Below are 22,663 nucleotides of genomic sequence, written 5' to 3'. Positions count from 1 at the left end.
CTCTGCAATCGTCTTCTCTGTTGCCTGCTTCAACATTTGCAATATAAGCATTTGTTCTTCAATATTGATGAGCTCCAACTGCAAATACAGCGGCTCCACCTTGGTTGCCATTGTTTACTGTTGTTAACTGTGACTGGAAGAAAAAGCAAGGATTCGGCTATAACCCCTGAAACCACACTAACACACAGCCACACCTCCCTACCGGCACGGTGAATTGCAGAGCAATGTCTTCCCTCAACGCAGAACTTCGAATGCTCAATGGCGGCGTCACGTCGACACCGTCAACGTTATGGAGGAGTATAAACTAGGACAAAAGGAGCCACAAGGAGCCCTGCAGCGTCTTGATCTAATCCAAATTTTGACCAAGCACGTACCACCTTGTTTGGTGTGATTAGGCTTCACTTGTTGCATGGTTCCTGTGCTTCTTTCAGCTGTGGACTGTTTGACCAGCTGCATGTTTTGCTTGTGGCCATGTTTCAGGATGAATTTAGGATCATTGAAATGCTGCATTAACAATCTAAACATCTAAAATAACTTTAACTTTTGCACAGTGTAGTGCACAATAGTAGTATTTATCTTCTCAACAAACCTCCCCACAAGAAACTAAATAAAATACCAAACGTTTCTTCAGAAACCAGACAGTGGTTCTGTGTCATTGTGCCACATTCAATGCAAAAGGCTGACTGGTCTGAGCCTGCTTATCTTTTGGCAACATTTCTGCCCTCTGAGTGTGTGTGAACAGGCAAGAATTACAAAGAGAACTGGGCTGATGGGCAGTATGCACCTCAGCACTTTATTGCCCTGCTAATACTCTCCATTCCTGTTTTTGTCCACTAAATCCCTGACTCACAACAGCATTGAAGCATCCAAAAAGAGTTTGTTATCCCACTGGCCCAACTGTTAATCCCCACTGCTGCTCACCCTCATGTTTGTAGTGAATCATTCCATCTGTATACAGCTGATTTAGAAATAAAATGTCTCTGCTGTGATGTCTGGCAAAGAGTTTCTATGGTAACAGGGGTTGTTATGGTGACCCCTATCATTAGGTTTTAACAAGTTGTCTTATCTGATACAGCAAACTGGACGAATGTGACAGCTTTTTAGTCTTTGTGCGTAGAAATAGTTCTCTATGAGAAAAAGGTTGAAATTATATATATTCTTTACATTTGATGCTAATTTGATGATGTGATAATTGATGCACTTGTCCAGAATTGGAGTGCTGCAATACATGTTGCATTATTTTGTGTCTTGCAGGTTTACAGGAACCAAGTTAGATGTTTCCTGGGAACAAGTGTTCAAAGGGCTGGGGAGTTCCAGTGTTTGAAGTTAAGGTCCAGTGTGCAACTTTCTGCTTCAAAAAACAAAAATGGTTTTCACGTGAGAGAAGTCAACCCATCTGACTTACGCATGAGCATGAAAAACTCTACTGGTCAATCAAAGGACCGGGCAGTTCACACTCTCTGACTGTGGTGGGCCAGTGGACAGCGATCCCGCTTCCTGTTTGGTGTGAAACAATACGTGCCATGGGTCCACTGGTGGTTTTAGAGCTTTTTTTGAGGAGCCTCGACAAAGACTCCACACAGGTGCAACTGTGACCAAAGATGGCACAAGAGCTCAATCCACATGCTGGGTGAAAAGAATGAAGTAGACACAGTAACACAAAAACATCAAATGGAACACTTCTGGCCCAACTTCAACACTCGCCTTATAGTTTTTTCTTGAACCCATTGCTGTCAGGATGTAAATTGTTTTGGGATATTTTTCCTTCCTTTTTAAAACCTAAACTAACACAAAAGCTTTTTTCTGTATATAAAATGACAGTGTGTATAATTCTTAAGAAAGGGGAAGCTTCTTGTGAGAATGCACCGAGGAGAATGACCTTTTCCAAGTGCTTTCATAATTTACTGAAACAGTTACACTTTCAAAGATTTGAGTGAAACTTCACAAGTTCTTGTATAATTAATTATTAGAGCAGGTATAATGTTTGTATATGAAAAAGCTGGTTTGATTTTAACAGAGGAAATTTCCAGAAAAATCACAATTCCCAAGGTGGGAATTGATCTAATCCTGCAAAAAGCAGCCTTTCAGAGTACTCATATTTTCATGCATGCTGTTCACATTATTTTAAGTACAATTTTTACAAGTTTGCAAACACTGTATTCAAATGAGAAAAAAACAAAAACCTTTATCTCTGTACACATATAGCCCAAACATTTGTCACCGATTTTATATTTTGAATTGAAAAAGGATGCCATTAAAGCATTTATCATGCTGGGGTGAGGATGAAAAAAGTTCTATAGCTTCTTGAGGATGTGATGTCTTGTCTGTCTGTGTAAAACTGGAGGGCAGCTTCTGCTACAAGGACGAAGTGATCTGAATGTAAATGCTAGTAGGCTGGCTCGCTGTAAAATTCTAATTGTACTGTGTGTATTGGTTATAAGGTGTTGGAGTCTCTGTACACTGTTGGACTGTTTGTAATCATCTTAGCAGTGTGTCAATTTGGTTTTCTAATGGCTGCTGTGGTATCGAAGGAAAACTGGGGCATTTCACTTTGTATTTTTTTGGTGAAGTATCTCCTTGATTTAAAAACCTACTCACATTAAGGATGCATAAAGACATTATTTGATTGTAGCTCTAAATAGCATAATGTATGACAAAACACTGGATGGTCAAAAATAATAATTTAAGCATTAATAAATTGTGTTTAACTCTGAAACTGTGTGATCTCTTTAGGCTTGAGAGTCTGTATATGCAGTGTCGAATAGAACTGTTTTTCACTAGTTCACTGAAAATATTTTACTTTGCATTAGGAATTATCTTTGTATTGGTTTTCATTAGATGCCCATGTAGTTCAAGTGTGGTGTTCTACTGATGCGATGGCTCAGTCTGATGATGTCTATGCTGTGGACATGAAAACTATGTAACTTTTTTCTTTCTGTTTTTGGGATGGGGCAGGGGTTTAAAGGAAGTCAGTTAGGGTGCTAAACCACATCCCCTTCCACTACTATGTCAATCAGGGGGTAAAGGATCCTTTGATATGGTTGAACTATCAATTTTGTTTGATATGTGTTTTCACCTGAGCAGATTTTTTGATGTACAATTCTTACTAACAGAGTGAAGCCATTGAAATATAACTATTCTAGCACTTTGGTTATTCAAGGACTTTTAGAGGCTATAGCAGCAATGATGCCACCACAAATGTTTCAGACGTCTTTAAAAAAAAATCAACTTAAAAATAAAAATGCAATGATTTTGCAGAACAGTTGTGTCTTTTCTTGTCTTTGTGTCCATGAACATTGTTTCATTTGTGAGTAATGAGATGTAGTGGCCTCATGGGAGATGATACCTTTCTTTCCCACCAAAGCATCCTTGAGCCAAAATCTTCAGGGCCTTTCGTTTCCTTCCTTGGACTGACTTTTGGGGACAGGCAGCAATAGTTCTCTGTGTGAATATTCCTGATAAATTAGGAGTTCATTATTCACAAGTCTGCCAAACCTTTTATAATTATTGTGATTTGTAGTTATTTCATGATTAGTTGTGTGCTTTATAAGCATGACAAAGTTTTTGTATGCAAATTATGTGACGACTAATCTGTAGAAACTAACACTAATATCGAAAATAGTAAAAGTGCTTGTTTTTACTTGAAGATAAACACAAAAGAGAAGCACCCTACCTTAAGTTGTGTGGTAATGTATTACACATGGTTACTATTATGCATTATTTTACAAAAGCAACAGTGCAACACAAAATTGCAATTAAATATCTTTGAAAAATGACATGCAAAGCTAAAATTAAAGAAACAATACACTGCACATGTAAATGTTTAAACCTGCATCTTTTTAAACGGTAATCTGATTGAAACAGAACATGTTGCAGTAAATTTCTCAGTAAATTGGTCACCTGACTAAAATCTATTTTTCAGAACAATGGAGGACTGGAATTTGTTGTTCGTAGTATTTCACTAAAAACAGCCACAACAAAAACGTCTACAACATTAAATAGTGCCCCACATGTTTCAGAATACACACATTTTGCCATAAGATGACTGTTGTGATTTGGCGTTATATAAAGTGAAATGAACTGAACTGAATTCAATTGAAAATGACCAATAGACAAAAAGAATAGAAATATGAATTCACGATGAGAGTCAAAACAACTACATGTGGATACGAAACTGACAGTTTGAGGCACAAACTTACAAAAAAGTGGCATTTGAGGCGGTAGGCCAATGGGTTAATTACTTTTTCCACATCTGGACTTCGGGGGGGCAGAGGGGCTTCATAATCCGCTGATGATTCAGCACTCTTTGAGTTTAGTCACTGATGCATAGAAAGTGCTTTAGGGCCTGGTGATCCGGGTTTAGTTGGCCTCCATGTCAATTCAGTCTTGGATGGATTTGGTAGAAATGCATTGATTGTTCCAGCATCATTTGTCATGACTTGTGGATGCAACGTGTAGTACTGGAGACTTCCTGGTGGTGGCGCTATGTCGTCACGCGGGGGCAAGGTCACACAGCGTACTATTCTGCTGCGTGCTCTCCTCAAACTAAACGCCGCAGCTGCCGTCGTCTTCCCTTCCCCACTCCACACACTGTCGTGCAACCATGGCGGACAGTGCGAGCGAGAGCGACACTGACGGAGCGGGGAGCAGCTCAGCCACCCCGATGTCGTCCTCTACTTCAAATTCTGGAAAGCCGAGCATAGTCATTTCACAGTTTCGTTTGGAGGAATTGACGAATCGCCTTGCTTCGTTACAACAAGAGAACAAAGTTCTGAAAATTGAGCTAGAGACGTTTAAACTGAAGTGCAAAGCCCTGCAGGAGGAGAATCGGGACCTCCGCAAAGCTAGCGTCACCATTGTGAGTAACGTTAGCAGGCTAACTAGCTCGATGCTATGTCCACGGTACAGAGTGCATTGCATATGTCAGTAAGTTAGCTCTGGTTAGTATTGTTGTTTTAATGCTAAATGAGCCATGCTAACACGTCTATGGCGTTAATAGGAATTTTAAAGTCTTTTTGAGCATAAGTCTTTGCTGTTTTGCTAGCCCTGCTACTATTAGCTTGTTCAATATGTTGCTAAATTAGCCAGCGGGATGGGGTTTGCCAGGTGGTTGGGCAATGATAGCCAGCTAGTTTGCTTTGTTTTGTTTTGCGCCACTGATCCTGGCTTGCATCCGCTACACGGTTTTTCAGAGGTGTTACAAATAAGGCGGACACGCAACTATGCAAGTTACTTGTTTGCTATTCGATCACCTGATAACTCACTGATAGATATTGTCACCACGTTATGATCAGTAAGGATACGATAACTAGAGTGGAAATGGATAGCTTGGCAGCAACATTGGCTTGGACTGACGCGTCAGACGTATTTCTGCTTGGTTAATCAGCACCAGCTTCATATAAATGTGTAACCGATCCGCTGGATGGATGGAGAGTTCGGTATGTAGGCCAAACTTAGCGAAATGCCACGCTATTGACGTTGGCAAGTCGACCTCCCCGTACCTTGCCCACCCTCTATGTAAAGTCGTGAAGCGTAACAGCTTGATATGTTTCTATCATTGTTCGCTCCGCTCAAAGATTATCTAATCATAACAGCTTGTTGAACAAAAATTAGCCTTGAGGTCAGTAAAGAATGTGGGATGGGGAATGAGACTGGCAAGGACAGACGTATCATCACGCTGTAATGCTAGCTCTTGTAGCCATCCCAACACATTTCTCTAGTGACCCTATGCCTCACTCTTCCCTTCTCAGCCTTTACTGCAATGTCTTCTGAGTCATTTGGGAAAATTATGCTTTCTTTTTGGCCCACAGTCTTCATTGCAGCACACTCTGATTGACTGGCGTGTGTATGTGTGCTTATACTTACTGATTGGTTGTTACAACCTTATGAGGATAAACATTTTGCTGTGCCAGAGTGTAAAAGGGTCTGCTTTACTGATGTTCCCTAAGTAAACGTGTCACATGTTTTTTGTCTCACAGCAAGCAAGAGCAGAGCAGGAGGAAGAATTTATCAGCAACACTTTGTTCAAGAAGATCCAGGCTCTCCAGAAGGAGAAGGAAACCTTGGCGGTCAACTATGAAAAGGAGGAAGAATTTCTCACCAATGAATTATCAAGGAAACTCATGCATGTGAGTAGTTGGAAAGTACACTGTCCCATGAACGACTGACTGAAAAGCTAGTTCATTCTCATCTGTTACACTGCTACTTGCCCGAAGCCTGGGAAGGCTCAAGAATCCTCCTTTGCAGCAGCTAGTAACTCTAAATGTTTCTCGAATTATTCTCCTCCTCTCTGACTGTTATTTGGTTAGGTCTGTTTTCCACATTTTATTTCAATGTGTGCCTAAGTGTGCACTATGTCCTCAACTGCAGATGTGTCTTATGTTTGCAGAGGGCATAACACCTGCTTGCCGACTTCCACACTCTTAATTGGTTACATAATGCCTGATGTAATGGTGGGTTGATATCGGAAGTAGTGCAAATGTGTCAGCAGACCCTGCTTAAGGTCACTTGAATATACAGGTTTTACATGGCATTTGTTGTCACTGAACATAAAACAGACATGTCTGTACCCACTGCCTGAAGACTTGTTTCTCACAGTAGGCCCCGATTATAATCTCATGTGTAAGGATTTTATCCTTGTAATCACGAGTAAATAATTAACCAATATGAGCCTATATTATACAGCGCATCTAAATGCTCTAGTTCAGAGGCATATTTGTGACCAGCTTGATTTAAATGATGCTGTTTTCCAGCATAGCTTTTAATAAAGGACTTTTTGTATTCAGTCTTCTGAATGTAATATGCCAAATGATGCAAGTCCCTCATCTGTGAATCACTGTCAGTTCAGTGTCATTTTTGTGGCCTTTTTAAAAGTCTTGTTATAAACCAAAGTAGGTTTGGCTTCTTAAGCTCTTGTCAAATAACCTGCTAATGTAGCTTTTGAATGCTGTGTGAGAATAGTTCAAACGAGTCTGCAGTAGGCCTAAGTTTCAGTTTCAGACCAAATCAACGTCTGTGTCAATATAGTATCCAAGTGTAGGCGCTAGTTGGCACTGAGGTTGCTGCGGGTTGAATAAAGTAGGCACAGGTGACTCTTTCTTCACAGAAACGCATGTCTACAGTAGGGCTGCCACGATTAGTCGACTAGTCACGATTATGTCTACTATTAAAATCGTCGACAACTTTACATCTTTTTTTTTTTTTCTCTCAAAACTGCTGCGACACCTTCCATTGCTGCGGCTGGCTTTCTGTCCTTGACACACATGCGCAGTAGTGGTAACCGGGGGTCAGCCGTGATGTCACAGGAAGTTAAACCAGACGGGCTCTGGCTACCTGGCAACGAAGTGTGGGAGCATTTTAAGAAAACTAAAGACAAATGTGTGCAATGCAATATCTGTAAAGCAGAATTTGCCTTCCACGGCAGCACAACGACGATGCACGAGCACCTGAAAAGGAAGCATGTTGTTGTGGCTGACGTCATCTTGGTAAGCTAACTGGCTAGTTAGCTTAATTAGCCTTAGCACACATATTTCATGTGTTTTTTGTAACGTTATAACAGTGATGTGTTTGAATAGGAACGCTAATGTTTTCTAGCGTTACATTTCAGTGCGAAAAAAGTACTTCAATGGACGGCTTTGTTACAAAGCTGCATGCACACTTCAGCAAGCAAATGTACTGACAGAATCCATACTGAACATCCATCCATCCATTTTCTATACCGTCAATCCGTCGATCGGGTAGCGGGTGGGCTGGAGCCTATCCCAGCAGTCATCGGGCCCATACTGAACATGTTGGTGTTATATTTGAGTCAGTGAGACCAAAACTTTTTGTGAATAATTCCTTAGTTTCAGGTGCCTACCTCATTTGATTTAAATGCAGCTATGTTTGATGCCAGAGACAAATGAAGGAAAGAAAAATCCCAAAAACCCTAAGTATTTATTTTTGTGTGTTTGTTACAGTTTAATAATTGTTTTTTGCAACAAGCTGCATATTTCATGAAAGGGTTGACGAACTATGATACTGTCTCTTTTTTTTTAGTTAGCATATACCTTAAACACTCCAAGCTGAAAGATAATGATGGTTATATAAGAACATTCAATATACGTATGATCCAATTAGTCAACTAATTGAAAAAAGTAATCGTGATTAGTCGACTATTAAAATAATCGTTTGTGGCAGCCCTAGTCTACAGTCTGCAGTGTCTTGCATAGAGGCTCTGAAACTGACAGCAACATCTTGCAGACCAAAAGAAAAAACAAAACCAGGTTAATCGTTTTTTTATTTTTATTTATTTTCGTCAAGACAGCTGGCAGCTTATTCTCTGTGAGGGGCTGATGTGCAATCTGACTTAAAACTATGATTATCTAAAACCAATTTAAACACACAGTTCTGGGTGTAAAAACTATTAAAGATTGGCTGTTTGGACAAATATCTCTTAATGCTATCGCTGGTTGGGAATTTTTCTAGCTTTGAGAATTTAACTTGGTAAACCGCACAACAGCTAATTGCAATTCAAAGGGTTTGTTGATGATGGAACAAAGTGCAGGTGGTGTGCAGTGTGGTGCTTGCTCTGTCTTTTCTCTGTGTGCTGTGTTCCTTTTTAAAAGGACATGCAGCATAAGGGTGAAAGTATCAGCTGCTTGCGTCTAACACTCGGTGCATATGAGCAGATAGCCTTGTAGCATTTGTAAAGCCCAGCTCTATGAGCAGAGGTAGCTGTTGCCATCACTTACACCAGCACAATGTCTAGAAAGAAAGGCTATTGCTTGACATAAGGTTGTTTATCTTGCCACATTCATCCCGTTTACAATCAAAATAATCCCATATAGATGATTTGAATTATTTTTCAACAACTCACAGTTGCAGGTTGTTGCACTGACGGTGTCTGATTAGCACATTTTCAGTCCAAGTGCTGAACTTCCATTGCCACTGTTCTGGTTTTGCTTACAAACGGTATCTGCTTGAAGGACAGAATAACCTAATAGGAATGTGATACCTCTGCAGTGTGTCCACAACCTGAAACTGATCAAGTGTATTTTCATCGGCTTTTAGAGCAGAACTAGTAAAATGTGCCTCTCGTGAGCAAGCAGACTATCATTGCCAGCTGGAGTCCAAGACATCAGTCCTGAGTGATGAGAAGCTACGTGTCCCACAGAACAGGGATTTTAGAGGACTTGATGTGAAGCACATTATATTCAGTACTATTCCAATATTAAGAATGTGTGGGTGTTTCCATTTGCGACTTCCCAACTGTACTACCTCCACAGTTGGTGTGATTCTGTGGGAAACACTCGGTGCCACCCACTATGCAGTACAATGAGGTTGGAGAGGCATCAAAACCAAAATTGTTGTTGTGTTGATTAGAAATGGTTGCTCTGGGTGTGTCAGCATTTTTTAATGTGTTCTTTCGGATAGGATACTGCGCAGCACTCGGATGAATATTGTCATAAGTTCATACAAACCACAATATTTAGCAGTGTTTTTCTTGTTTATTTTAGTAACGTAATGGAAATGGTTCTTTCTCCTTCCACAGCTTTTTTCCTATAAATGAATTTGTATCCCTTTCTCCATAATGAGTCATCTCATATATGTATAATCCATCACAGAGATGTCCCATTTTGAATCAGTGCTGGACAACACCCTTTTTTCTGCTGGTGAGCTGCCAAAAGTACTTTGGTTGCCAAATAATTATTTTATACTGTCTGTTTTACATGGAGGTTTAACCCACACTGCGGTAAAGTTGTCTGTTGGTACCCATATGATTTTATTCTTAACCTGTAGGCTAAATTTAAAATCTTTAAAAAAAAGATTTTACCACTCATCTCATTTCTCTGGACTCACCATCTGTCTCTTCTTGTGCTTTGGCTCCTCTCCCTTCTTTTTCTTCTGTTTCATTTACCTCGTCCTTTCCTCTGCCCGTGCACGTTTCACTCCTTTTCCATCCTAGCTCCAGCATGAAAAAGCAGAGTTGGAGCAGCACTTGGAGCAAGAGCAGGAGTTCCAGGTCAACAAACTCATGAAAAAGATCAAGAAAATGGAGAATGAAACCATATCAAAGCAGCTGACCCTGGAACAGGTATGCCTATTTTGGTTGGATAAGATTTCAGCATCCGGAAGGTATAACATCTCCCTGAGAACAAGTGTGAGTGTGCACAGTTACTGCTGTGGTGCAGTGTGCCAAAATTTCACTAACTAACTCTTCCCAGTGATTGTTACCTGGAAAGAACATTTTGTTCTGTTCCTGTCAAACCGTCCATATTCTGATAGGACTTTACTTTACTTATGAAAGTATTTTTGGTGTTTTTTGTGCTCTAATGCATTTCTGTCAGATTTATGTCTTTGCAATGCCACTGTGCATTTTCCCCAGATGGATTTGTAATTAAATATGTTTGATTAAACGACTCAAGTTTAGGTTCCTATATCAATTGGAAATAGAACAACTCTTTACTAACAATAATGAAGAGGCTTTCGATAACAGTGGTACCATCACAAACCAGCATAGGAACTCTATGAAAGCAAAGCTCATCTGGACAGAGACCTTGGATTTAAAGCACTGTGTTTCTGTGAAGTCTTGCAAATGCTTGGTAACGTCAAGGTTTTTATGTCTCTGAACGTCACTCTTTGCTTTTTCTGTCATTTCCCAGTTGAGGCGGGAGAAGATCGACCTTGAGAACACATTAGAGCAGGAACAAGAAGCTTTGGTCAACAGACTGTGGAAACGGATGGACAAACTGGAGGCTGAGAAGAGGTGTGACGTGCTTCTATTGTATTTTCTGTCTCATGCCTATTTCTATTATTTTCTATTACAAAATAAGCCATTTTTATTAAAAAGAAATAATTAGAATACAAGTTGAATAAGAACAATACACTAAATGAACCCCAAATTACGATGAGGAAATGAGATTGAAGCATTTCCTAATAATTTATTTTCAATTTTGTTTTGTTGTTGATTCGGACCAAAGTCTCAAACCCCTTTACTCAATCGGCCCTTCTGATCGGGCTTTTTAGTGACCACTGTTACAATCTGGCTCGGCCAGGGAAAGGGGGAAGTAACATAAAACCCGATGGTATATCAGTGCTGCAGTGGCAACATGGTGGAGAGGACAAACATCGAAAGATGTCTGAAACTTTTTTTTAAAATGTTATTTTACTGCAGAAAACTCATCAATATTAGACCGTTTCAGATCATATTTAAAGGTGTCATGCAGTACTTTACTGTAACATTTTGGAATCTAAAGCATATTATTGCAGTATATTTTATTAAAATTTAGTTCAATTGAACATTGCAGTAATGCAAAAAATTGTTTTGGTGCAAGTGTTTTCGTTCATTAAGAATAAGTGAAAATAAGACTATGAAAGCAGTTGTTTGTTTGTTGTTTGTTTGTCATGATCTACCAATAGGATTGTTCTGATATGGAATTTGTTAGCTGTGTCTAATTATAAGTAGAAAGAAAAACAGTTTTCTTTTTAATTTGTTTATTTTATCATCTTCTTTTGGCCCCGTAGTTGTCTTTTTTTTTTACATAAAAGCTTTTAATTCTAAAACTGATCTTTTGATAGCTTTGGATTATGTCCTACATTTAAAACAAAACAAAACAAAAAAAAACCCACTAACACTGTAATTGGTTTGTTTTCTAATGTAGAATCCTTCAGGAGAAGTTGGACCAGCCTGTATCAGCTCCCCCCTCTCCAAGAGATGTTTCCATGGAGATAGACTCACCAGAGAACATGATGCGGCATATCCGCTTCCTGAAGAATGAAGTGGAGAGGCTTAAAAAAAGCCTGCGCACCACCGAGCTGCAGCGTAAGTGGCCGTTTGTTTTATCACATGACTCCAGGGGGGTGCTTTCTGAAGGGGCAGATGGCCTTAAGTGTTGAAGAGGGATGTGATCCTCAGATAAGCAAAGGGGGCGGATTCATTCAATCTCAATTCTTTTTATCTTGGACAGGATACTTTCTTGCCTTGTTCTCTGACCTCCTTGTTCTTCACTGATCAAGTTGCATCTAAAGACGGGTTGAGAAGAACCGCACTGTGGTCACCAAGTCTTTAAGAAAGACCACATTAGCTTTTAACTGCAGTTTATCCCCTTTTCTTTATTTGAAATGATTACAGTCTCATATTATTTACACTGAATCCTTAATTTCTTCTGTCCCCGAAGAAACTGGTTGATTTAGATAAGTATCCATGGCCCTACATCTGTCTCCGTTTTTTTAATTTAAAGAGAGAAAATAAATTTTTTATTATCGACCGATCAAACACAGTCTAGAGTAATACTAGGACTCTGCTGTTTTGAAAACTGATGAACATGGCATTAGGATTCAAAATATTCACCGAGTTTTATGACCAATGTCATAAATATTTAAAGGTTCTAAAAGTATTCATATATTTTAAGATTAGATGATGAAGATGATCTAAAATTTATATTTAAGCTGCCTTGTAAAGTTTGGTGATGAGAGTCCTGTGAGGATAAGAGCTCTATGAGCTACTTCCCTGAAGTGAGAGAAGCGTGTATAAACACAGACTCATAACTCCTGTTTTATCATCTGAGGGTGCATCGGTAAGTGACTCAATTTAATCTAGTTTTTACTTATTTTTCTTGTAACTTTGTGATAAACTTATTTTAAATTTTTTTTACCTACATCTTGTTATTGGATGAAGAACCTCATTTTACACAAATAAAATAACAAGAACCTTTTATAAACTCCAACTTTCTTTGAACTTTAAATAATGCCCTCCAAATATGTCACTTGTTGAGTCAGTTTTAATTGCGTCAAATCGCAACAAATCAGTGCCTTTAAAAATAAATCTGTAAATCATCAAGTCACAACATCATAAAGTGATTAGATGCACACTGAAAACAAAGCTCTCAACAGCACAGTGGTGAAAGCAATCCTGGTAAAGTTAAAAACATCTGTTTGTACAACCAGAAGTTCTGGTGCAGCTTGGCTCAAAATACTAGGATATGGATTGAAATACTATGGTGGGGAAAATGTTTGATATCACCACTAGAGGGCGATGTCCGTCCACCGTGGAACATGGGCTTTAAGAAACTGAGTTAAGTAACCAGACAAAATGGACTGTGGACCACTTCTACAAAGTTGATCAAAAGAAAACATTGTATTTCACAAACTGGGTTACTCAGAGTTTATTGGGTGAATTTGCAGTATGTAGATTTTTAGAAAGATGCTTGTTCTTTTTTTTGTATTTTTTATGTGAAAATCTGACTCTCTGCACAGTGATGCGCTTGTTGCTTATTTTAGTATAAAGTGGCAAAACTGTAGCACTGAGAAAATCTAATCTGTCTGCCCCCTTCTAGACACAGAGAAGCGTGCCCAGTACATAGAGGAGGAGCGACAGATGCGGGAGGAAAACATCCGGCTGCAGAGAAAGCTTCAGAGAGAAATGGAGCGCCGGGAGGCCCTTTGCAGACAACTGTCAGAGAGTGAATCCAGTCTGGAGATGGACGATGAGAGGTAGAGGATGCATACTGTTGTGGGACTCAATATCGTCGAGGTTACAATTGCTTGGTACTGTGATACAAAATCACATGTATCAGTAAGTGTGTTATGACATTATGTTGGTGAATAGTTTCATGCATGTACTGCATCCTGGTAATAGAGAAAGGCTGGAAAAGCATTTTGCTCTAATGGCCTATTAAACTGCTGACATTGAAAAACTTATAACCAGTTGGATAAATGGAACTTGAACCTGTTAAAAATTGCACAAAAGTGTGCAATGCAAAAGCAGGAAATTACCCAACCTCAGAAAACAGCAGCTGCTGTTCTAGCCTGCTTTCATTATCACCAGAGAGACAACATGGTGTCTGCTTAGCATTGCCCTTGACTGCATGCCTGACTCAATCCTCATCTAAAGAACACACTGCTCATGTTATGTTGGTGTGTTTTGGGGATCGATTTGGGCCCAAGTTGGTCCATAGCTTCAGATATGCAGAAGCATCTAAATGTTAAGCAACATTTATTTCAGGTCTTCTTTTGAAATTAAGCGAAGACCAATTATTGCAGCAAATTAAGCCAAATATAGCCTCTTGTGTATGAAAAATCTTCTTCTTCTGGTAGCCGTTACTTGAACAGCTCAGGCACAGAGGTTGTATCTCGATGGTCCCCTTCAGGGCTGAGTTGTTTGTAGTGGCTCTACGGTTCGCTGCCACCAAAGCGCTCAAACACCCTTATCCCTGATTATGTCATCCAGCAAGGTTTGTATTCACTACATTGTATGGTTCGCTATAATTGTGATTTTTATACTTTTTTTTTTTTTTTTTTTTTTTGCAGTTCTGTACAATTTCTTAAAATATTCCAACCAGTTGAGATAGAACAGAATTGAAAGAAATAGTTTGGTAAAGGAAATGTCCCGTAAGTCTTTTTAACGCAGAGTATTGGCTTTTATTGACATATTCTATTAACAAAAGTGGCACCAGTATGGCTTAAGATGAACGTAATAACAGAGTCTGGTGTTTTTTCCTGTATGTTCTGGGTTCGGGCGCCTAAATGTTCTCTGCATCAGACGTGTTTCATGTACAGGGTGCGGCACACCTTTGACGCCTCACAGTCCAGGGAACACAAACATAATATGCTGATACTGAAAGTAAAACAATATGTTCTAGGTCACATGATTCCGTTTGTGCCACCGGTAGCTGTAACATAAGAAAGGAGAGCTTGTGTCATAACTGACTTGAGGATGTAATGATATAGCTGTTTCCCGAAGGCAGAATGTATCAGTATCTATTTCAAAACTTAAGTATCTGTTGGAAACACTTGTTTTTTGGGGTTTTTTTTGGCTTGCACTATTGTTAACACATGCTTACATTCACAGGATTCCTCTGTGACCACACTCGGTTGTGTATTTAATTATGCGCTCCTCAGAGACAAGAAAATGTATTTTGCAGTTTTCCTCGTGCCACTAAATCAAGCACATTTGAACACTCGAGTAGCTATGAAAAAACTTTTATGAGTCAAACAATAACAGTACCAACGATGAACTCATTTTTCGATAAAGAATTCGCTGATTCTTTACAATATGGGCATCTTATCTCTTTAGGTACTTCAACGAGATGTCTGCACAAGGTTTGCGTGCCAGAACAGTGTCCAGTCCCATCCCGTACACCCCGTCCCCCAGCTCCAGCCGGCCCATATCACCTGGTATGTACAACATAACAATAAAAAGCACCTTTGATTTCAGTTGATACAAGCTTTATCTTTGTTACAAAGGTTACTAAATATTCATATCCAGTGTCTTATCTGCAGCTTACATTTATTTAGTAGGTTCCATCTCAGGTTTACTCGCACTGCACACCTGAAAGCCCTGATTCTGTTAAACAGGGTAAATGTCGATCTCACACTGAACTTAAGACAGAAACCCCCCCTCCAGTTATTATTTCTTGTCTGGTGATGGTTGAATTAAAGTTTGACTGTTCAGTGTTTACGTGTTTTTTAGTGTTAGTTTTAAATCGCAAAATTCATGTCTAGACTTTAGATGAAACGCACAAACCACACCCCCAATAATCAGCACACATACAGTACAGTGAATTTTCAGGTCAGCAATATCTTGCATTGTGTGCACAACCCAGTAGGTTATCATCCATTTATCTTTATTGTCTTTGTTATTCAAGGACTTTTGTTGAGATTTTATTGCTCTTGCAGTAAGACATTGCCAGCCTGAGTAACAGGCCTACTTGACCTCTCGCAGACCTGTTCCCCTCTTGGTCAGATACACACTAAGCAAAAAGGGAGAGGAACTATCACAAGCTTAAAAATAGCTCAAATCCCAGCAGAGACAATTCTTCACAAAATGGGTAAATAACACTAATACAGTGCTGAACTTTTGACAGATGGCTTCCAAATGCAAGTGATCCAACCCTTCCTCCACCCCAGTTTTGTCTTTTGGCTTTAAAGAGCTGCCGGGCTATTTTTGGCCCGTACAATTATAGATTAAATACAGCAACAACAAAAGTTGATTAATTATACTTCAGTTAAATGGCCTCAGTTACCCTGATTGTGCCTTTTTTTTTACAGGTCTGTCATATGGAACTCACACAGTTGGCTTCACCCCTCCTGCTACACTGTCCAGAGCTGCCATTTCCCACTACAACACCCCCGCCTTGCACATCCATGGAAGCTCTTCTCATGCCGTAGCAGTAAGTAGCACCACCAACACTTATTTTTTCACTTATTAAGTTGAGTAGTGTCATTAGCAGGTATCTTATCTGCAGTAGACAGCAGGCAGAACTCTGATTGCACCTGACAATCATTTTCTACTTTGTCACTCCAACTGCTGAACTTCTGTGTTGCAACAGATTTTTGTAACACACACTGACACACTGCCTGATGCAGAAATTATGTAATGATATTATGGGATGGATTAAGTGTCAGATTGTAAAGTTAAAGGATCCATTCTTACTGATCACTTCTTTAGAATACATATGGACAATCATTGATAACTTTTATAACCAAATCTTATATTGTAAAATTTAACCTTTTTTATAGTACATTTATTTACTAGTATTTTTAATTGCAAGAAAATAAAAAACCTTTGACAGTATGTTCTAACCAGTATGTTCAGTATGTTCTGGAAGGACTTTTTATGAGATGCGTGCTATTAATTATGAATAAATGATAGTGTTTATAGTACATGCACTGCTCGTTCTTGTTTTGAATTTCGAGCCATGCCGATAAGTTTAAATGTCAAAGCTTCTTATGTTGCTAATAGTAATACCCCCCCCAGGTATTTGAATCTGGCCTTAAACTGCGGCTGCTAATTTAATTGCTGCCTCTCAGCTGTGATTTAAACGGTGTGGGGTATTAACACCTATATGCAGTGAAGTGTCCTGTCAAAAGTTACACTATTCATACAATTTTGAAGTGAACACATGCTAAATTAAAAAAGAAAACTGTCTTGACTCTTATTCGGGTACTGTTTCCCCAGACTGATCATTTACCAGAGCTCATAAACGGCTGCACAGTCATCGTTTCAATAACACACTGATAACATAATCAACTCATCTTATTTACATAACACATTTCTTTAAGCTGGAGTTTATATTCCTGTTGATATACACTCCCGGTGTTGTGTTACATTAAAGCCCTCCTTCCTTATCAGCCTTTGTGTTTCTTGCGTTGGTCATGATTGCGACACCTAAACAGTGTGTCACAACCATAAAGAAATGCATCGATCAGCTCAGCTGTAAGACTGCTGACGGGTAAAGGGAGTAACGCTGACAATTTTGTTACAGTGTAATGTTCTGCAGGGGGAAACCTGTGTCTTTGTCACCAGCCTAAACATTTTTAAAGACCAGTCCCATCCCCCATGTGGCCGCAGCGGTCTCAGGACACCTCAGGACACACCCAGATGTTCTTTGTCAGAGCTATTTTGGAGGCATCAAGAGAAGCAAATCAGTGTTAGGCGGGTGATCATAATGTTATGGCTGATCAGTGTACATCTCAAGCGTTGTTTTAGAAATGTATCAAAATGTGTTGTTAGTTTGGATCTTAAAATGTAGCTTGTCTGCCAGTTTTAAACCAGATTAAACATTTTTCAGAAAGGAGGATGTTGAGGAGGAGACCTGCTTGACGGGGCTGTTCTCAACCCGTTCATTACTCACTCGTTATGAAACATCTGTCTCACTTGGTCATTCTCACGGGAACACTGACATTTTAATACGATTTAGGTCACTGTGACGCAAATCTAAGTGAATCTGGGGACAAAGTAATGGTCAACCTGCTCAGATTTTAGTTTCCTCCATGAAAGACCATGTGAGGCTCCTATTTTCTCCAAGTTAGTTTTTCCCTATTCAGATTTCTTCATGCTTTGTATTACATCAGCACATTGGTATTATGATCTTTCTTACAGTTGGAGCGTTGGCCTGGTTTAGTGTTACACCAGTTATAGCCGACTGCTTCAGTACCGTCATACTTCAGTATCAAGTTGGTCAGTAACTGACTTTCCCTATAATTGTCAGCATTAATGAATTTCCTAACTTGATTAGTGGTAGATTTTAATTTTTTTGACCAGGCAGCTGAAATAATTAATACTCATGCCAAAATATTCTAATCCCTTTTGTTGCAACCTAGTCTTCTTGTTAAACCATTCCTTCTAGTGTTTGGTACTAAAGTATACCACTGGTCTAATTTTCTCCCCTGTGCCATACATCAATTAATTTTCTCTTGTTGCCTGTGGATGGTACAGACCGCATCTCCATCACCTCTCAGCCCACCCAGGACTTAAACTGTGAAAAAACTCTGCCTGGGCCTCACAGTTTTTTTTTTCTATTCACTGCTTTTTTTTTCTTCCTTTACTTCACTTTGTTTGACTAAAATAGTAGTGTGGTTGGTTCCAATAGCTGAGTGGTGGAAACGTGACTTAGTTTTCTGCATGAAATGTCTTGATTGCTGTCGTCTGGTGTTGCACAAGTTTGGACTTATGTATTTATTCTCTTTGTTTCTTAAACAGAGGCCCTCCCCAAGAAGAAGCAACAGCCCTGACAAATTTAAACGTCCAACACCTCCACCTTCTCCCAACACGCACTCAGGGGCCCAACAGGCTCAGCCTCCACTCCCCCCACCAGCTCAGCCCATGGTGCAGTCCATGTCCTCCCCGGCAGCAATGTCGCAGCACGCAGCAGCAGCACCACAGCAGCCTCCCTCCCAGCCTTAATGCCACACACAGTCTCTGTCTTTGCGCATGAATGCGCCCACTGAATGCCACGACGCTACCGCAGCAACTTCCATCATTACCAGCTCTGGAAGTGAAGTTTCTTACTCTTAACAAAGTCCACAAAAGACGCAGCTTCAAAAGTTTTAGAGCGAAAAGAAACAAGATGGCAACTCGGCCTTGGTGAAGGTAGCCGCCTGCCAAATCCACATGTGGCGTTACTTAACTACTCTTAAAAGGAATGGTTGGACTTTAAAAAAAATGCTTCTGGGATTTGTAGGATAATTATTTGTTCCACCTTCTGTCTTGTACATGTTTTTTTTTTTTTTCTTTTGCTTGGGACTTTAGCTGGTTGGATTTGTTGTTGTGGCGCTTCTAAGATAGCACAAACAGCACAGACAGAATGTTTCAGTATGGTGATGTTTTCCGATAGGTTGGATGTTTTGGATCATTGAATGGATGTACGGTTAGAGAAACGGACGGATTAAAAGATGGTCGATTCTTTTCATGCCTATGATATGACACTTGATAGCAGTAATGCCCACCACTCCAGCTCACTCCTTGTCTTTTAAGCAGTGTCAACAATTCACCCTTACCCCTGGTTTTTTGTGGCTTTGATTAGGTCTACAAAAGGTGTCATAGCAGACTGCTCGGAGTTTCTCCATTACAGGGCATTGATCAAACAGAGCCTTCAGCACACTTATTTCAATTTCTGAAAGCATCCAAGGCTGTGCTCCTCCTCGCATAAAATGAAAAGGAAGGAAAAAAAAGCATCAACGAGGATGGACACTGGTACATAAACCACAGATAAATGTCGCCTTTTGGGGTGTTTAAAAAATATAGTCTGAGGTGTTACAACTTAGTCATGTACTCGGTCTCTTTCTGATCTTCTCTCTCTGGTGTATTTCTCAAAGCTTCTTTCATCCTAATGGCTATTCCTCATCAGAAAAAGGAAAAAAAAACAAACCATAATGCTCTTTACACTAAACGTACATACTGCTACAACATTCTAATTGAATGGTACTGTTGAACTAAATTTCTATGTATGATTAAAGCTCTTGAGATGACAACTCCTGCTTTTAATTGTCAGTTTTATGCACAACATTTGCTGCTTACTTGTAATGTGAGAACAAGCGTTTACAGCTAACCTGGATGACAATCCATTTGTTATGGTTTTTCTTCCCCTGAGGAGAACGTTTGCTTTGATCCACAGGTTTACTTTCATACATCCAAATATCTGTACAGGGTTTCATTGTGTGTATGTAGCCTTTCTGGTATGCTTCATTGTGGAAGTGACATCCTGCCAAACCCCAACAGTAGTTGATGGAAAATGTTTGTGCCTTTTAAATAAACCTGCACCATCAAAGCTCACAACCTGAAATGGTACAAAACAATGACTAATTCTTAGGAGGGAGTTCCCTTTTATTACATACGATGAAAAGACATTGTATATTTATAAGGGAGAAATTAGTGCACACAGTAAAGGAAACGTTGCTCTGGTGCCGTTTACAACTGCTAAGTCTGTTTTTATGACTTACTGCTTTGGTTCAGAAATATCTCAACAGCTGTTGGGTATAAAACCGTGACATTTTATCAATATTGTTCAGGTTCTTTGCAGGAAAGAAATAAAAGTGACCGGCAGACTCATTCACCTCTGTGCTGCATGCAGAAGCTGAAATGCAGAATCGGTTACCCGGTAATGTCAGTCTATTCTCGTTACACAACCAAATCCAAAGTTCCATTCAGTCCAGACTCTGTGCCAGTATCTAATTTTCATTTTGTCGACATGGTTTTAACCGGCTCTAACTGGCTGGCCACCAAAGGAGTGGTTTCCATAAATCAATCATTCCAGGATCATTTAACATGGTAAACCTTTGTAATGAGGGTGCAGTAACAGCAGGTGGGAGGAAAAGAGGACAAGAATGATGGCCTGTGAAACGCATTAGGCTTCCATTAGGTGATTGCAGGTAACTGTAGCTCATTCACACATTCAGTTCGTTTCAACTCACCACAATCAAAACATACTCCTCATTCTATGTGTGACATAAGCATATCTTTGTGCAAAGACTTGCTGAGAGTTCTGATACAACTAAAGTGTATCCTTTGTTTTACACGCTGTGTTGCAGAGTTCTCTCAGCAACCTGACCTAATCTAAGCAGGAATCCAGGCTGGAGACTCGCGGTGGCCACGCAGGGTGCTACGGTGACCTTTCACCTCTGCAGCTCCGTCGAGCTTGGCAGCTGAATTAAGAGCGATTTACCCAGACTGCAGGGTGGCTGTGTGTGCGTACACCTGCCAAGCCTCTTACGGAAAGAACAGCAGGCGTCTACCTCTCAGGTGTCACGAAAGTACCAGACAAAAAGAAATGTTCAACATATCAGGTCAGCTGCTGGGAATGTTTATGTGGAGGCTACCTGAAGTACAACAAAGCAACCATGTCTGTGAATTTTTTGTTTTGTTTGTTTTTTTTTATCAAGGAAGTACCTTCAAAAAATGTATGACTGTAACAAAAATATTTCATCAATTAGATTATTTTAATTTACTTTAATTTCTAAGCCATATATATATTCTGATGACATATTACGCATTGACAAAATTATTACCCAATCCTTCTCATTGTCTCAAACTCACTTAAAGGTAAGATTCCAGTGTGCAAATACGGTTTTCAATTATTTGTATTCAAGTAACTGCAACTGAACTGTGGCAAAACCAAAAGTCTGGAAGAAAAATGGGTTTAAAAAGTTTAAGATTTAAATGGAATGTCACCGGGATATGTAAATCTCACCAAAAATGTTTTGGATCACAGAATCTTTAGTCATCAACCCTGAGCCTTTACCAACTATTTGGTGCCAAACAAAGAAATCCCTTAAGGGCTCCTACATTTCATGGGTGTGCAAGAACAGTTATAAGTTAAATGATAAGCAGTGTATTATAGGCAACTTTTTTAGGCCACTTATTATCCAGGTCAATGGCTACACCTGATGCTGCAATATTTTAGTAAAATAGGGACAACACATGTCAAAAGGATTTTCACCTGTAGTCCTGATCCCCTTATGTGCCGTTTGTCATCCCAGTCCAGCTGAACTGCCATCTTTGAGTATCTGCACACGAATATGAAACTGTTTGCATCACAAATTGAAGCTTTTTTCTCATGCAAAAACTTTGGAACCACTTTTTAAAGTTGTACTTTGTCAGCAGTGAAGCGTTTTCAATAATCATTAAGACAATAATGCGAGTGAGAAAAGGGTTAGATAATGAAAATATACTTTCCTGCGTCAGGAATGTATATCCCCGGCCTCCACCACATTAACACAGCAGAATTAATGGCCCATAAAAATTCAGAACCAACACTAATTCCAGCAGTTAATAATCCACTCCCCAACCTCCCTCAGTTTCTTACTCCGTGTCCCCCACATGCACTAAATCTAGTTGAAACTGGTCTGGAGCAGCATGTCAGTGTAATGCCAGTGTAAAGTACAATTAACTTTGTCTCTCTTGTTCTTTTTTCACTTCATTTTTCAGACAGAAGGAGATTATGCAGCCTAAATCTTTTCAGTAATACCCTTACCGGCCATAGACCTCAGTTGTGGGAAAAAGCATCAAAGTTCCTGAAGAATCTTATCTTCAATCACTGTGAAAAGCTTTTATTTTTCTCCTTTTATCCCTCTTGCATTCTACTGTACTACCTGTCGCCTTTCATCTCCCACATCCTCTTATCTGTGATTTCTTCTTTCCCCGTCACATTCATTTACAACACTTGTCTGCTTTTCGCAGCTGACATGTTTCCACTGGGTGTCTGACCTGAAATCACTTTGCTGATATAATTTTATGATGCTGCAGCAGTGTGACAAAGAACAATGATTCTCTCTGCACTCACACCTCGGTATGAATGAACAACAGATAGGAAAACGAGTCCCTAACCAGCCATCTTTCAAGTGTAATAGACAATAAAGGTAAATGTTAAATAGGTTTTCTAAAACAGCCTGTCAAAATCTTTAG

General features: G+C 39.6%; 2 protein-coding genes across 4 annotated transcripts in view; both read left to right on the top strand.

Annotated features, from left to right (window-relative positions):
• The window catches only part of LOC140312919 (ankyrin-3-like), a 91,170-nt gene extending 87,910 nt beyond the window's left edge, over positions 1-3,260 (top strand). For all 3 annotated transcript variants that reach the window (XM_072390807.1, XM_072390806.1, XM_072390808.1), the window contains one exon: positions 1,255-3,260. The gene's annotated coding sequence lies outside the window, so the exon portion shown is untranslated. The remainder of the gene's footprint in view (positions 1-1,254) is intronic.
• A 1,246-nt stretch (positions 3,261-4,506) lies between these two features.
• LOC140312918 (coiled-coil domain-containing protein 6-like) lies at positions 4,507-19,734 on the top strand. The gene is made up of 9 exons (XM_072390805.1): positions 4,507-4,858; positions 5,979-6,128; positions 9,947-10,075; positions 10,644-10,747; positions 11,643-11,803; positions 13,317-13,473; positions 15,056-15,156; positions 16,030-16,151; positions 18,464-19,734. The coding sequence occupies exons 1-9, from the start codon at positions 4,604-4,606 to the stop codon at positions 18,665-18,667; spliced, it is 1,383 nt and encodes a 460-aa protein (XP_072246906.1). The 5' UTR covers positions 4,507-4,603; the 3' UTR covers positions 18,668-19,734.
• Positions 19,735-22,663: the final 2,929 nt, after the last annotated feature.

This window comes from Leuresthes tenuis, unplaced genomic scaffold, assembly GCF_036924035.1.
Source record: "Leuresthes tenuis unplaced genomic scaffold, fLeuTen1.0.hap1 SCAF_8, whole genome shotgun sequence".
Lineage (NCBI taxonomy): Eukaryota > Metazoa > Chordata > Actinopteri > Atheriniformes > Atherinopsidae > Leuresthes > Leuresthes tenuis.
The sequence above is the reverse complement of the archived record's forward strand: the minus strand, read 5'-3'. Positions and strand labels throughout refer to the sequence as shown.

What these genes read in the sequence shown, in the direction of transcription:
- LOC140312918 (XM_072390805.1), top strand. Translation starts at nt 4,604, where the DNA reads ATGGCGGACAGTGCGAGCGAGAGCGACACTGACGGAGCGGGGAGCAGC. An exon ending in GCGCACCACCGAGCTGCAGC is followed by an intron (nt 11,804 to 13,316) that starts GTAAGTGGCCGT and finishes GCCCCCTTCTAG; the next exon opens with ACACAGAGAAGCGTGCCCAG. An exon ending in CTGGAGATGGACGATGAGAG is followed by an intron (nt 13,474 to 15,055) that starts GTAGAGGATGCA and finishes TTATCTCTTTAG; the next exon opens with GTACTTCAACGAGATGTCTG.